Raw genomic sequence first — 16,313 nt, forward strand, 5'->3', positions numbered from 1 at the left:
TAGGAGGAAGTTCATAGCAAACTTTGTTTCATGAGAAATTCTTAATTTTGAAAAAAGGAGAGAAACTTTTCAACAATCTCAAGAAGAAAAAAAGTTTTTATTTCATTTTTTTCCTTACAGAATAAATAGAAACTATTTATCAGAGGTAATTTGTAGGGTTCGGCGTTCGGAAGATCTCGCGATGTCACGGAAAGTTAGAGGGTTAGTCGCAGCCTTGTGATGTACCTGTAATCCCACCTCCCCTTGTTAGTATAAAAGGAATTAACTGCGCAATAAAAGGGGGAAGTTGGCGCTCACACTGTGTGTGTTATCTGTCTCTTTCCCTGGTCCGGGCCGACCAGTGATCTAAGTGTGGCACCTTGATATGTAGCGAATGCTACAGTAATTAATTAAAAGGTTCAAAGTTGAAACTTCCTGAAGTTTTAAAAAGCCCAATGACTAACTCAAGCTGAGCTTTTTTTCCCCTCTCCAGATTGTTAACTTGAAAACATTTTTTTTTCTAGATTTCTTTTATATTTTATTGTAGTTGGGAATACATGAATCTTTTTCTCTTGCAAAAATATTTCTGGGATGAGAAAACTGCATGTTGCCTAGTTTAAAAAAATGCTCATAGTTGCACTGGAAATTATATTTGTGGAATTGTTTGTCATCTAGGTTGCAGTAAAGCTGAAACATCAGCAAGAGGGTTTAAGAATCACACAGTGTGCCCTCATGTAGCCAGCCTTGTCCTAGGCATCTGCAGTCTCTGCTGTTTCCACTCATTTTTCCCTTTCTCCAGCTGTTTCCGGTGCGTTGGCTTTGCTGTGGTGCAGTGCTTGGTGGCCAGTGTTGCTTGGGAGGGAGTTCACAAATGAAAACCTGTCAAAGTAGAGAATGGCGAGAGGCCTTCTGAAATGCCAAGGGCACGTGGGCACAAGAGCTGTGGAAAACCAACCAATATTTTGAGTCGCTTTCCCTTTCACATAACATACTGTCTTTAATCTCATTTAGAGCTGAAAAGGATGCTGGTGTATCTATACCTGTTACAGCTTTATTAAGAGATACAGTATAAATAAACCATGCCTAAAGAATGGGTTTAAGCCAGAGAATGTGAGTATAGTTCACATTGGGTTGTGAACATAATGAAGTTTGGGTTTGTTATTTTTACCTATCGTAAAGTAAGGAGCAAAAGACGAGGATTCCGTCTGTAAATGTTTTGAATACCAAGGTGTCTGTAATGAAGGATTTTGTTTCTGGCCAGCTTTAGCTAGACACCTTTATCCATAATATCCCTTGTGTGATGGAAGTGTGTATGCAATGAAGTAGAAAATATTACATGGACTGCCTAGTATCAGTCTATTAATTTTTATATGTACTAACACTCTACAAACACTGTATGAGACTCCGTTAGGAAAAGTTGTTCTATACTGTATTGTAAAATATTCTTACATGAATGCATTGATCTAACTTATACTGGTATAGTGAATAAAGGAGGGACAGCCAGGGTCTGTGCTTGCCAGGTTGGAAAATGAAGGCTCCTACGATGGTGAAAGGGCTTGAGGAGGAGTGGATGAATCCTGTGGCCAGCAAGTGCTTGCACAGCTGGTGTTGACAACAAGGATTTGGCTTTTATGACCATGGGACCCTCTTTGAGTGTCAATGGCTGTTAGGAAGAGATGGGATCCACCTGACAAAATCAGGCAAAAGCATTTTTGCCAAGATGCTGGCAAACTTGGTGAGGAGAACTTTAATCTACGAATGGACAGGAGAGAGCTGACGACAAACAGACAAGTGAGGAAATAGTGGACCAGATTGATAAGCAAGGGATGCGGGGTGATGCGGACGAGCGAGACATCAGATATTACACACAGGACTGAAGGGTGCCTACCTAAAACATATGCACCTAAATGAGGAGGTGCCAAGAGGACAGCATTTGCAGGACAAGCTCTACCACTTTTCCTGGGAAATCAGCACAACCGGGTGCCTCTTTGAAATACCTGTATGCTAACACAGACAGCACGGGGAACAAACGGGAGGAATTAAGAGGTCTGTGTGCAGTTGCAGGGCTATGATCTCATTGGGATCATGGAGGCACGGTGGGATAGCTCACATGACTGGGGTGCTGCCATGGATGGATAGAGGCTTTCTAGGAAGGACAGGAAGGCAAGGAGGGGGAGTCATCTTTTTTGTTAGCAATGGGAAGGTATGGAGCTCTGCCTAGGGACGGGTGGTGAGCCAGCAGAGAACTAGTGGGCTAGGATTAGACCACAGCCAGCGTGGGTGATGCTGTGTTGGGTGTCAGCTACAGACACATGAATGATGGGTAGAACATCTAGAGGCAACTATAACTAAAATTACTTGAACTTTTCATTTTTAAAGCTCTTTCCACTTCCTTCCAATTTGGGAATGACATTTTTCAAGTCTGAACTCTTCTCAGAAGTATTTTTGGAAAGTCTGAACAAAAACAGTTTAGCCATCTTCATGTAAAATGATTGCTATGAAAGTATTCATTTGCTATGACACATTTTTGGCAGACAGCTATTGAACAGCTTTAGGGCCTCATTGGAAATGTCCAAAAATGTTTTTAAAATCATTGTATAATTATTATTGGTTATAATAGTGCTTAAAGATGCCGCCCAGCAATCAGAGACTTAGAGCACTAGGTAGTCTGCAAGGGACAATGAAAAGCCAGTGCTAGCCCTCAAGGACTTGCAAGAAAATTTTCCAGTAAAAGTGACTGCATATCTGTATATCCAGGGGTGAGCAGGACACAGCAGTGTAAATGTTACCAAGTTGGCAAACCATGGTCAATGATGGAGATTTAGTTGGATGCAGGTCCACATTGCTGCTAGCATTTGGCGCACGGTGTGAAAGAATTGAAAGGAAGGGGGACCACCATCCCCCTTGCCACTGGACTGCAGCGATGCCAGCACTGCAATCCCCAAGCTCATCTACCTAGTCTCTCCACTTCAGCCTGTGAATGAGAATTATTCAGGGAGTAAGACAGCATTGCAAAAAATCAGCTTTAATGTGAAAAATAAAGTGTTTGTTTTGGGGCAACTGTTGTCATCGCTACTGATGATAACAGCCCAGGCATAGGGAAGTACTCGGCATTTGAGCAGTAAGGTGGACTATCTGAAAGTAAAGTTAAAATTGCCAGGAGATGGGAATAATTATGTCGCACTTCCCACTCTCATTTTGATCTTGTTACACAAGCGTGAGTGAATGTGAAATTAGGTCCTCTCCTTATAGAAGCGTTCCAGATTAGTTTCACTTGATACGTTTTTGGTTCCATTATTAGAGCTACATTTGTCCCAAACTTTTGAAGTTTGACTTTATTAAACTATTTCTAATGGCCATACTTTATGAATTCTCCTTTCACATTTGTGTCTATACAATAAAGCTGTGCCTCCTGAAGATACAAATGTGGAGGTGTTTCGCATTTGTGGAGAATGCAGCGTTCCCTGAAGCTGTTCATCTCAGATCCATGCTTTCCGTGGCACCGTGTGACCAAAAGCTATGAAATGCTACTCCTGAGAAACGCCATTAAAGTTGAGTTGAGGCAAGTGGACGTTCTTCCCTGAAGCTTTTTGATTAAAAACTTTCAGACATTTTTCAGTCAACTGTTTATTTCATGGAAAGAAATACATTTGAACTTTTAAAAATCTAACATCATATGACCTTTCAACTAATATATTGCTGAATTAGAAGAATAAGAAAGGCCTTTATTTATTGGTGCCTTTTCCCCAAGCTGTTCTTCTTTCATTGCATTAAAATGGAATATATTTGGGCATAAAAGATGACAGCTCCTTTTCATGGCCTTTTACTGTATTTTTGCTGTGGTTGGTCAGATGCTTTTATCTAAAGCTTTGTTCTTTACAGTGGAAGAAATTTCAGAGGATTTAAGAGAGTGATAGAGTTTTCAGAGAAAATAAATTTTTCACGCAATACTTAGCGCTGATCAGGAAATAGGATTTTGTGATGGCAAAGCTCCATGCTTTGCTGAAGTTCTTGTTGACAGTGATGGACTTCAGGGTTCATCTTGCAGCTCGGCAAACATGCCCGTCCTTTTGCGCTTCACTCTGCGGCACAGGGACTGTTTGTAGTAGGGTTGGTGGGTAATTCTCCTGCATCCTGAGTAAGCAGCCTGTACCTATGGCAGCAGCTCAAATGTGATTCCCACACCAGGACTTTAGCAAGTGACTGTTACGGCAGGAAGCTGGGATGGGCTTCTGGGGCTGTCCTTGCTGGGTGGTCCTCGGACCCAGCTGGATAGAACCCAAGGGTCTGGCATATTGCCAGGAAACTGGAGGTACATGAAAAACAAATCAGCTGAAAGACCATCTCTGAATGGCGCTTGGGAAGAGAAAACATGTAGGACTTTTTGGCATGGTGAAAATGCAAAGTGTAGCCCAAGACGGATAGGAGCAGAACTTCTACTGTGATCAAGTGACAGCTGATAGTTCAAGGAGAAGAAGAGGAATAAGAACAAAGGAATAGCATTTGATTTAACCATTCTCGTGGCAACTTTTAAATAGGACCAGAGCAGAAAACAATCCTTGGCTAGTCTGGTCCTGTGGCATTGGCTGATCTTCCAGCAAGCAGAGCAAAGAGTTCCTGAGGCAGCAAAATGCCAAAGGAGCCAGCTGGGACCGTGATGGTGGGACCGGCAGGGCACATGTTCTGCAGCTGCCTTCTGCAGAGCCAGCCCTGCTCACGGGGCTGCAGCCTTGTGATCTGCCAGTGCTGATATTAAGTACTTTCCATTTTCCTCTCAAGAATCAGAAATCTTCTTTAATGCTAAGTAATTACAAAATTGCAAAATTGGAGGTAGTAAAGGCCTATTAAGTGAGGCACCCTCCTCTGCCTGCAGGGGATTGTTCAGGGGGAACTAGGTGATTTAAAAATGGGAATTATTCACCTAATAGTTTCAGTTCATCCACTTCTGCTGCTGAGATATATCGTATCATCTTTCTTTGTAAGCGGCATGAATGGATTATCAAGTTTCATTCTCAAATCATCTGCAAGGCAGATTTATGTAGAGTCTTTGTATCTTTAAGCAAATTGGGAAACGTAAGCCTCTCGCAACACCGCGACTGAATGTTCCCAAGGAAGAAATAGAAATATCCCCATCTCAGTTCCTGTGGGGAGCTCATTTCGTGGCACGCGACCTTCAGCTTGAGTAAAGAGTTGCAGTAAGGAACTGTAACTACTTCTGCCAGATAACAGCTCTACAAGGCTTAAGTCTTCTCGCCGTAAATGAAAGATGAGGTGAACGCTGAGGCGGTGCTGGCTTTTGGTGATGTAATGCGACCTCTCACAAGCCGCCCCAGTGGAGGGATCTGACTGGCGTGGGGGTGGATGTGTTCGTACCCTCATTTCCAAGCGTAAGCCTCCTCACCGACGTGCCCCCTAAGCCCCGGGCCGGGCGCCGCCGCGCTGCTCTCCCCGGGCGTGCCTCCAGCCGGCTGAGGGGCAGCCCCACCGCCGCCCGCGGCCCCGCCCTCCCTCCGCCGACCGTTCCCTCGCACCCCCGCGAGGCCGCCCGCGGACGCAGCCCGGGGGGCGGGGGGGGAGACGTGACGCCGGCCCCGGTGCGGGCGGGAGGGACCCTGGGTGCCCGGCCGGGCCCCGTCCCCCGCCTCGCTCCGCGGGGGCCGCCCTCCGCCGGGCTGGCGGGAAGCGCGCGGCAGGTGGCGCCCGCGAGCCGCGCGGGGGACAGCACCGCCCTCCCTCTCCCCCGCCCGCCTCCGCCCGCGCGGGCCCGCACGTGGCGCGCGCCCCGGTGAAAAGCCGCCAGCCGCCCCGCGCCCGCCACTGGCGCCGGCAGCGCCCGCCCGCCCGCCCCGCTCCTCCCGCTGCGGCGGAGCCGGGCCGCCCGCCCCGCATCCCGGCCCGCCCCAGCCTCTCTGCCTCCCTCCGCCATGGTGCGTTGGCTCGGGACTTCGCATCCTCCCCGCTCGGCGCGCCGGCATCCCTCAGCCGAGGGGCGTCGGTTACCGTGAGAGAGGCACCGCTCCCAGGGCCGGGCTAGCCCTGGCGCAGCAGGGCCGACGAGGCACGCGCTGCTACCGCTGACCTGTTGAAAGAGCCGGGCTCGCTGGGGTTTCCTTTGTCTTGGTCTTTTTTTGGTTGTGGCGTTTTTTTTTGTCTTTTCCTTTTTTTTTTTTGTCTTCTCGACGGGGGAAGTTTGCTCCCCAGACTGTGGCCCGGCTTCCTCCACACCCTTTCCTCCTCCTCTTCCTCCTTTTTTCCAGGATCCGCCGCCTGCGGCCAGAAGTGATTGCCCTCGTAACCCCCCAGCCCCGACCCCAGCCCGGCCCAGCCGCCGCCAGCGCCGGAGCTGGGGACGCCCCCTCCTCCCGCAGGAGCTCCCCGCGGGCTCCGGGCTCGCCCTTTCCCCGGCGCACCGCGGGGCGGTGGGGCGGCCCCGGGCGGGCCGTAGCCCCTTGGCGGCGGGCTGCCGCGGAGGCTGCTGCCGCCGCGGGTGCCCGCTGGGGTGCCCCCCGGCTGCCGGGCCGCCACCATGTCGAAAGTGGCGGCGGAAAGTTGCGGGGCGGCGCCGGCCGAGGACTTGTCCAAGGTGTCGGACGAGGAGCTGCTCAAGTGGAGCAAGGAGGAGCTGATCCGCAGCCTGCGCCGCGCCGAGGCCGAGAAGATGAGCGCGATGCTGGACCACAGCAACCTCATCCGAGAGGTGAACCGCCGCCTCCAGCTCCACCTCGGCGAGATCCGCGGCTTGAAGGTAGTGGGGTGGGCAGGGTGGGACTCCTGAAGTTTCTGCGGTGTCTCCGCGTCCCCCACCCGTCCCGCCGGGAGCGATCTCATCAGGTGGATGGATGGTCTGGGAGGAGCCGTTACCGAGAATCGCTTGAAAAGTGAACAAGGACTGGAGTCAATAGTGTTTGATCCCGCTTAAAAAAAAAAAAACCAAACAGTGTCCGGTTAAGAGATGACCGACTGTTCGGCAGGCTGGGGAGCACAGCTGCTGTATGCTCAGCCCAAGTATGCTTGGGGTGGATGAAAACACTTGTCACTTTTGTGTTAGACTTCACTGGTTTTCAGTAAGGTTAAACGATCCTCTCTGAAGTGCACGTGAAAGAATACCTGCAGAGCTGTAGACTTTCAAAAGGTTTTGTGTAGCTTACGCTGGTTTCTGTCACTATTTTAAGATGACTTACTCATCTGTCAGGCAGTCTGGTAGGCTGCTGGAGAGAGTTGGTCATGTGCAGGTTGCAGGGCAGTGTATGGCGGGTGATGGCAAACCCTTGGGCTCGGTTTCGGGATGATCAGAACCAGTCCCTAGTTTATTGTCTGAAAAAGACATCTGGTAACGCATCTCAGATCAAACCAGTTTCGATTGTGTACTTATGCAGGCTACAGTCAGAGGCAGACCAAGTCTGTAATGACTTAGCCCTTCTTAATTTAACTCCTTCATTGGTTGAGAAGCATCATCCCTGATGTTTCCTTCCCAATTCCAGGGCTTGGGAAGGTAGTGTGACTGTTTACGGATAATCACCCTGATGTAGCATGTACACGTGCATTATAGAGCTAGAAAGTTATCTTAAAGTAGGCATGGCTACAAAACATTTTCTGTCCCATTGCTTTGAGAAAGGACATTGTTTTTAGGAAATTCCTCAGTGAGGTGAGGTTGGAGGGAAGGAGAGGAGAGACAGAGATGCAGTGTGGGCTTTTGAATTATTACCTGAGAGTACATTAGAAAAGATTTCTTCACTTGTAGAATGGCTTTTAACAACTAAATTATTGAGAAAATGTCTTTGATAATAGTGTGGCATAACATAAATAGCATTTGGGGGAAGATTGTTCCTGTCTCCCAAGTTTTCCTGTTCTGCAAAGTATGAGTGTGTGTGTCTCCCCTCCCTCTTTTTGACAATATATGGTATCTGAGGGTAAAAAAGACCCATCCGTGGTAGTACTTCAGTAAAAATAAAGTTTACATTTTAAATACAAGTTACATTACAACAATAGTATCTTTCTCCCAGTTATGTACAAAAGTGTTGTGACCTCATATGGGTTTATGCGTCTTCCAGATAAGTAACAAAACACACCAAGATGTGTAGGAAGGAGTGACAAATTCCTCTCTCAATTCTGAACTCCTTAATTGATGTTTAACTTCCACCTTTTGTTCAGATGCCTGAGCTGGAACTTTTAAAAGGTATTTGAGAGAATGTGGGTTTGAGCCCTGTGTTGGTGTCTGGACATCTACCTCCTTTGTCCTGTGTGAAATAACTGGTCCATAAGTAAGAATGACCAGCTGCGCCTAGTTTCGGTGGATGGGTGCCTCCTGCTTCTTCTGACTGATGAATTGTGGGCTTCCACAACTTTTTTTTTATTCCACTGTGGGGTCATTTTAACTATCTCTCACCAGCACAGATTTTTAAGGCTACATTGTGGCCTCACTGAGATTTTTCCTTTGTGAAATATGCATTGAAATTGGTCAAGTTCAAAGTTATTTTGGGGCAAAGATCAGACAAATGCATGCATGCATGCACACAAATCCAGTGGAGTTACAACAGCTTCCTTTTCTTAAGCAACATTGCTAAAATGGTCTTTCCTAAAAAAGGCTAAATTTTTAACAATTGTGGCTAATCTCTACTTCTAATATCATATGTAAGAAGGAATGAATATTTAGATGGGAAAAAGATAAATATGGTCACAAGCCAGTTTTATTAAACTAGGAGGACGAAATACTGAAAATGTTTTCTTTGGCGTATTATTCTGCTATAGCAAAATCTTGAACACTTTTGCTTCAGAGCATTTGCTTCAGACTGTTCCTCACTTAGAGAAGGGCATGGAATCATGTACTTCATTCTGTTAGGAGTGAAAAATCTATTAAAGCAGATTATTTCATTTCAGAGTGGTTGAAGCAATTCTGATTAAGCGATGACTGACAAGGTTCTTTTATGGAAATCTGAAACAAAATCAAACAAACCCCAATTTTTTTAAATCTCTAAAATGTTCATCTTTATATGTGAATATGCTTTAGGGAATAGAAGGTATAAATGTTATCAATTAATTATTTTAGTGAGATTACAATTTCCGTTGTACCTTGCAGTTTTATTCAGCAATAACTCGCAGGTGAATATTTCTCAAGGGAGTGAGATCATCACGAGAGCGCTTATGATCTTTGCCCAGTTTGGGAGATAAATTATTCTGGTATTTAGCATGAAAATTAATTAAGCACTTGAAACTTTTATGCTGTATCACAAGTTAGTCTCTGAACCCTTCAAGATTATCTCCACGTTAGTCACTTTTTACTGGACAGCAGCTTTGTTTGTTGGAAGCATGATGCTGTTATAATATGCCAGATCTACACACACAATTATTTATGCCTCACTTGAGTGCTTAGATGATGAGTATATAGCAGTGCTGTTCACTGGCTTGTGTAATGGTATAATGCTAATTCTTTTAGACACTTCTCTGTCATGATAATCTTTCTTTTAAAGGATATCAACCAGAAGCTGCAAGAAGATAACCAAGAACTGAGAGATCTTTGCTGCTTTCTGGATGACGACAGACAGAAGGGCAAGAAGGTGTCCCGTGAATGGCAGAGACTGGGCAGATACAGTGCTAGTGTTATGCACAAAGAGGTTGCCTTATACTTGCAGAAGCTGAAAGAATTGGAAGTGAGACAAGAAGAAGTGGTTAAGGAAAACCTGGAGCTGAAAGAATTGTGTGTGTTGCTGGATGAGGAGAAAAGTGGTGGAGCAGGCAGCCGGAGCTCTATCGACAGCCAAATCAGCCTGTGCCAGTTAACCGCGACGAGTGCTTACATAAGAGATGTCGGTGATGGGAGTAGTACTTCTAGCACAGGAAGTACAGACAGTCCAGACCATCATAAACATCATCCAAGTACTAGTCCAGAACATCTTCAAAAAACTCGGGGCGAAGGAAGCCCTGAGCATCACAAACACAGGAATATCAGCCCAGAGCATCTGCAGAAGCCCAGGAGTTCTGGCAGTCCTGATCATCACCTGAAAGGACCAAGTCCAGAACATCACAAAACCATTGTCAAAGCACCTGAACAACAAAAGCACAGCAGCAGCAGTCCAGAAACTATCCCAAAGCACGTTTTGAGTAGTAGCCCTGAACACTTTCAAAAGCAGAGGCCTGGTAGTAGCCCTGAGCATCAAAAGCACAGCGGTGGCAGCCCAGATCATCTTCCAAAGCACACACCGAGTGGAAGTACAGAACACCTCCACAAAGTGAGGGGTACAAGCCCTGAGCATCTCAAACAACACTATGGAGGGAGCCCAGAGCACCTCAAACATCTCAGTGGAGGCAGCAGAGAAGGTACCCTCAGGAGACAAGTAACAGATGACCTGTCACCTCACCACAGAAGTATATACAATGGAATGAATGGTGGGTCAACACATTTAGTGAAAACTCACTTTGAAAATTACTAAGGTAGTTTCAGTGCTATTTAAACTGTTTCTGGAAAAGGGATAATGTTTTATGTGAAATGAAACTTAACAAGTCTGGTGTCACCGTTATTCCTTTAGCAAGTGAATTAACTGGAATATACCTGTTTGTCCATCCAGCATGTCTTGGGTGGATTAAAAAAGTAGAGGAAAAGTGCATCTTGAGTGTTGGTGTAAGGTATAAAGAAGCAGCTCTTGGCCTTGATCCTGCTCTGTGGTTGGTAGACGTAAACTGTTTGTCCCTAGGTAGATTTCTGTTTACATCAGAGAGGAATTGCATATGTTTCTTGTCCTGCCTATATTTAAGTCAGCAGAATGGAGGTGAATGTCTACAATTCCATTTCCACCTTCCTAACCTACCCTGTCTGTAGCTTTAAAGATTTTAAAATTTCCTGTTTATTGATGGAAGGCTTCCTATATCCTTTTCTATAAACTTTAGAAAAGACCTCAGATGAAGAGCTAGGCTCAATATAAATGAACCTGATAAAGCTTTTCAAAGCCTTGAGTTTGCATGTGTTTAATTATAACAAATGAAAAATTAAGGAAGATCTTAAGGGGTTTTTTTTGTGTTGTTATTGCTGCATTTTAGAAAGATACCCAATAAACATGCCTAGCTTTTAAGAGCTGTGTATCTTCACAGATTGAAATTAATTATTTTTTTTAAGATAGTCGCTATTTAAGTATTTTGTTATTTTGAAAGACAAGTGGTTACAAATATATTGAAATGAATGAAATACAGCAAATGAAATGATTAAAACCAAAGTTCAAACATCCTGCTATGCTGTAGAAGTAACTGTTTCTAGACTTAGTAGAATTTCTATAGTCTGCTCCATTTTGTTTCTTCTATGTGCTTTGAGATGTTTTCATGGAGGAAATTAGCATCACAGTTGAAAACCCACTTCTCAGACCTTTACTCTTAGATTTGAAGTCAAGCTCTGTGAAAGTGAAGATTTTGCCTTAGTAAATTGTCTTGGATGGAGTTCATGTGTTTCCATTTTATAAGCAGCTGTGAGAAGTTGGGTTGACATTGGTGGAACTGGCCACTTGTTGTTGGATCTGCTTGTGAGACGGAGGGGACAGTGAGCTCTGTGCTGGGTGCTATCCTCATCATTTATCACATTGCTCCCTCACATTGGTCCATTTACCTATCATGTTTGATTTACAGAATGCCTTCAGTTAAGATAACCTGCTCTGTAGCGGTAAATCCAGATTACTGTCAGTGAAATTCATATACTTGATGGGGCTGACAAACCCCAAAGTGGTAAGGGTAGAGACTCCTCTTTTTAATGATTTAAAAATGATTAATAAGATGAGTGTATGGCAACTGTGTGAAGATGTGTAATACATAAGTTATAAAAGTTGGTCTTACAAAACTTCCATTAAATACTGTATTTCTTTCTCCATTCAGTTCATTCTTTTTAAAATTGACCTCACTGTAAGTAGCGTGACGTATGGAACCAGACTTCCTGAAAGCGGCTTCTTACTTGCACTCATGATGTTCATCAGTCCAGTCACTGTTTATGTAGAAAGGTGATCGACCTGAGGTTTTAAGTATGTATTTTTAAAACTCATGCACAGACGAAGATAAGGTTTTTCTGTTCCTGACATGGTGGGCTTTCTGATACTTCTTTTTGTCCAAATAGTCTTGTTAAGAACTCAGCCATATTATTAACAGTGCAATGAAAGCAGTTGTTACTTCAAACCTGGTGTCCTTTGTGCAGAGTATTTCAACTATCTACGATTTGGACTCGGGCCATAAGATGCTGGAGAGGGCAGCTGGTGATTTGGGAGTCTGTTTATTGACTTTAATCACAGTTTTGCCTGTCCTACGCTTTATATAATCATTCTTGCAGAGGACTTCTTTAAGCAGTAAGTTGTCAAACCTCTCTCCTTTCATATTTTTATAATTTGGTGCAAGCATGAAGTTTAATGCTGACATTTGTCTGACCTTGGTCTGGTAAAACTCTTGACAGCTTTGCTCTGAGGAAGAGGCCTTAAACTTCAGGATAATACTTGGTCTTCACAGCAAGGTTGAATCGTTTTGGGGTTTTTGTGTTTTGATTTTGTCAGCTACAGTAAAATTGTGGAGAAGAACAGTTAATATGGAAGTGGTAAAAGTGCTGGCCATTATCACTTGTTACGGTTGTGAAAGTAATGTGTAAATCTTAATTTGTGTGTTCTGTGTATAGCTGTATACATGAACCTGCCAATCAAGTATCAGTGAGGAACTGTGCATTGAGCTGTAATGAAAATCCTGATCTTTTGCATCTGTTGTAAGGAATAGTGAAATCGTGAGAACATAAGTTAGAAAGTGGCATGGAAACCTGGCCCTAAACTCTGGTGAGCAATATAAAAGGATGCTATTTTTTATTCTTATCCCCAAATCATATAGCAAGTAAACTATATCATGTTGGTGGAACCTAGTTTATTTTAAAATTTGGAGTATATCTAGCTAGTAGATGTTTGATTGCACATCTGTGATTACTTTACAGGGCCCTTCTAATCTTATTGCAGTACTTGTGGATTGTCATTTGAGCAGCAAGTGAAGTGTTTGTGGTCCTAACTGATGAATAGCAAAGACTGACATCTTTTGACTCCTTTGCAAATAAAGGAATAAAATAATGTATTTTAACTATGTAATCAGAACTTACCAGACTCAGTACAGGCCTGTCGCATCTTCCTTGGTCTTAACTGGATTCTGAATTGGATCTGAGAGAAGGTATTCAAACCTCATTCTAAAAAGTACTATACTGTCTACCTGAAATTGCTGTTCCTAATTGGAAAGCATGTTTCTGAACAGCCTAGCTATTCCTGTTGAAATGAGAGCTTCCATATGCTGCTAACAGCTCCCATTTACACAGAGTTCTGGTCTTGTCAGCACTTGCGTGACCACAGGGAAGCGAAGTATTCAGTTACCTATACCAGAATTTTCTATGTAAAGACATGGGAAATGGAGGTAGAGTATTTACAGATTTCTGACAAACTGTTAAGCTAAACTTAAAGCAGTTGCAATATAATATTACAGTGCTACCAGAAATACAATGTGTAGCTGTAGTCTGCTTTACAGGATGAGGTATATGCATTAATCATTTGGGCTTCATGCATATTTTAAGCTGTCATGAGGTATGCGGGAAGTTATTTCAGTCTGAGGCTGTCTTTGGTCCATAGGCACAGCTGACGGAATAAAGGATGAGTTGATAACATTTCTTTCATAATTCTTCTCACTTTCTATGCTCAAACGTTTGATCTTGGTATTTTTTTCTTGTATGTCAGCTTTCATTTATAAGATTTATAAAGCCTTAAAAAAAAAAAAAATTACTTCAGGGTTCTCCTATGTATTTTTCTGAAATGGGTGTCCTCAACCTTTGGAGTGACAGAAAATGGGATGTGAGAGCTAAATTTGGCTTGATGTGTGTTAATTGAAAACATATGTATTTCATTTTAAAGGCTCTAACCAAATAAAACATGGTAACAAACTTTTGCTGTGATCACACCTAAATGTTCTGGATAATGAGCACAGAGATATTTGGGCTAGAAAGATTGCTGAAATTAGAAGATGAAATACCACCAGTAAAAACATTTTAAAGAGAATGTTTATGCAACCTAGAATAATACATGACAGTTTAACTCTGACACAAATATGTGGGCTATAAGTGCCTCTATATAAATTCATGTGCTTTCAGCATTTGCAATCTAAGTGGTGTTTTTTATTCTAAGCAATTTATTGTAAACTTTCTATTTTAAGAAGTCCTTTGCTTTACTCTGGGCTTTGACTTTTGTGTGAAAGGAAAGTATCAGAAGGCTTTCATATGTGCTTTTTGCTTCCTGCTGAGGTTATTAATGAAGAGAAGTAAAACTGCTGACTAACACTATATATACTGCTGGAGGTGTGAGGATTCTTACAGAACAAATGCAACAGCACCTCTCCTTGAGCAAAGGTATTTGTAGGCGAAATGGAGACTCAGCTTAAATTTTGAACAATTTCTGCTATAAATGTGCTTCTTATAAGGAAAATAAAATCTAAAAATACTGCACTGAGTAAAAAGAGGAAACTGCAGTATGACTTCAGAGAGAAAAAAAACAATGTTACTGAGTTAACTGATATCCTCTCTGTGGAAATAGCTCACATCCTGCTGGCCAAATTGTGAAATGATGTCATATTTCAGTGTAGGTTTGCTTACATGTTATGTTTCTTAAAGTTGAAATGGAAATAATTTGCCTGTCATTAATAGCAGTACGATACTTTGTGTGTGACTTCCTGATGGCACCCACCACTGTACATCTGCTGTTCAGAGCCTATTACAGCATTAATTACTCTTGACAGTAACCTGTTGTATAAACAAAGGCTACAGGGCTGATAGAATTTTTTGCTTGCCAATATGAAGTAATCAACTATTTATTTCAGAGGTTTATTATTTTAAGTGTAGAGCTCTCAAACTTCATGTCATTCGGAGTCTTTCCATTGAATTCCATAGGTTTCATATGAAACTTGTAAATTAGTTTTAGCTATTACATGCTGTAAGAGAACTGGGGCATGATATGTGAATATGTATGTGACTAGAGCATGCTGCATTTATTACCAAACTAATTTTTTGTGGAGTAATTTATCAAGTTGAAAATGTGGCTTGTAATATCACAACAATGAACCTCCTAGAAACTCATAGGGCTTTTGGGAGAAGTTTACACTTCCATATCTTAACTTCACTGACAAAACCAGTTTTGGTTTGAATGTTTTAATATAAGGTGGATCATCCTTCCAGCAAAACTAGTGCTATGCTAATGGGAAGCATGATGCCTCTCCTTATCAAGAAACTTGCCTAGTTTCAAATGGTTATATGGTTGTTCCAGCACTCTGATTACTGAAAAGTTCAGTGGGTGATCAGAGGCAAACAGTGGTGTTGATTGCAGAGGTTTACTTCTACCCTGTCTATTTGACGCTAGGTAGGCAGCGGCACTACATGTTACAGTGGGAAGTATAGGAAGGATTCAGCTGAACAGCCTCTCTTATTACAGGACTATGAATACACCACAGCCATGTGTGATAGACAGCAATTTCTGTTAAGTCACTACTTTCAAGTTTTATACTCTTTCCCTTAGGTTGCATGTTCTACTACACAAGTGGCTTGGTTTTGCAGTAAGGACTTGATGCTAATTCAGTCTTTCTTTCATGGAAGCAAAAATCAGAGTAGAATATAGATATATTATCTTTAAACCATCACCAGTGTACCATGTATCTATTAGAACAAGGTCTATGTTAGTCTGTGATGAGTGTGTGTTAATAAGGTGGGAGGGAACTGGTGCTGACTAGACAGCTTCTGCCAGGGAGTTGGTTGCGCATCTCCCGGTTCATGTGGCATACCACAGTTACACAGAAGCACTGATACAGCCCGTTCAGTAACTCTCCCTTCAGACCTGTAAATAGTGCCCTTATCTTCCAGGCATTTAACCAGTATGACGTGGAGGCTAGCAGCTATGCTGGCTGGCTGATTAATTTGAGATGTGTGGCCATAACTCTTGTTTTGAGTGTCTGTTGGAACTTCACTGACATTTGACCACAGACCTCCAGAAGTGAAAGGCTAACAATAAATCACAGTGCCATTATTGACGATGTCTTGACAAACACTCTACAAGCCAGCACTTTTGTGCATCCCCTAACTTTACTAGGGTCACACCTGGGATGGATCTGACATGCTAATTTTTCTTTTGTGTATGTCATTGTATGTTTTTAAAAAGAATGTATTTTCTGAGTAGTGAGGGGGAGTTTGCTTTGGTATGTACAGAAGACAATAGAAAAGCTTATTTATTTTTCGTGGTGATTGGGTCAAGATGCAAGACATTTGCCTTTACCTCTGAGAGCTCATCAGTAGCTTGCACAGATGGCTGTTAGTGTTG

The 16,313-nt window shown here is 43.2% G+C and overlaps 1 protein-coding gene across 6 annotated transcripts in view; it reads left to right on the plus strand.

Moving 5' to 3' along the window:
- The first annotated feature begins 5,816 nt into the window (after positions 1 to 5,816).
- Positions 5,817 to 16,313, plus strand: part of CCDC85A (coiled-coil domain containing 85A) — an 83,084-nt gene continuing 72,587 nt past the window's right edge. For 3 of the 6 annotated variants that reach the window (XM_075035382.1, XM_075035385.1, XM_075035384.1), the window contains exons 1-2: positions 5,818 to 6,724; positions 9,447 to 10,362. In XM_075035382.1, the coding sequence (XP_074891483.1) occupies positions 6,506 to 6,724; positions 9,447 to 10,362 (1,135 nt within the window). In that variant the 5' untranslated portion in view covers positions 5,818 to 6,505. Of the gene's footprint in view, positions 6,725 to 9,446; positions 10,363 to 16,313 lie in introns of all 6 variants that reach the window. The other 3 variants (XM_075035381.1, XM_075035383.1, XM_075035380.1) reach the window with 2 other exon arrangements.

The sequence above is a fragment of the Buteo buteo genome, chromosome 9, assembly GCF_964188355.1.
Source record: "Buteo buteo chromosome 9, bButBut1.hap1.1, whole genome shotgun sequence".
Lineage (NCBI taxonomy): Eukaryota > Metazoa > Chordata > Aves > Accipitriformes > Accipitridae > Buteo > Buteo buteo.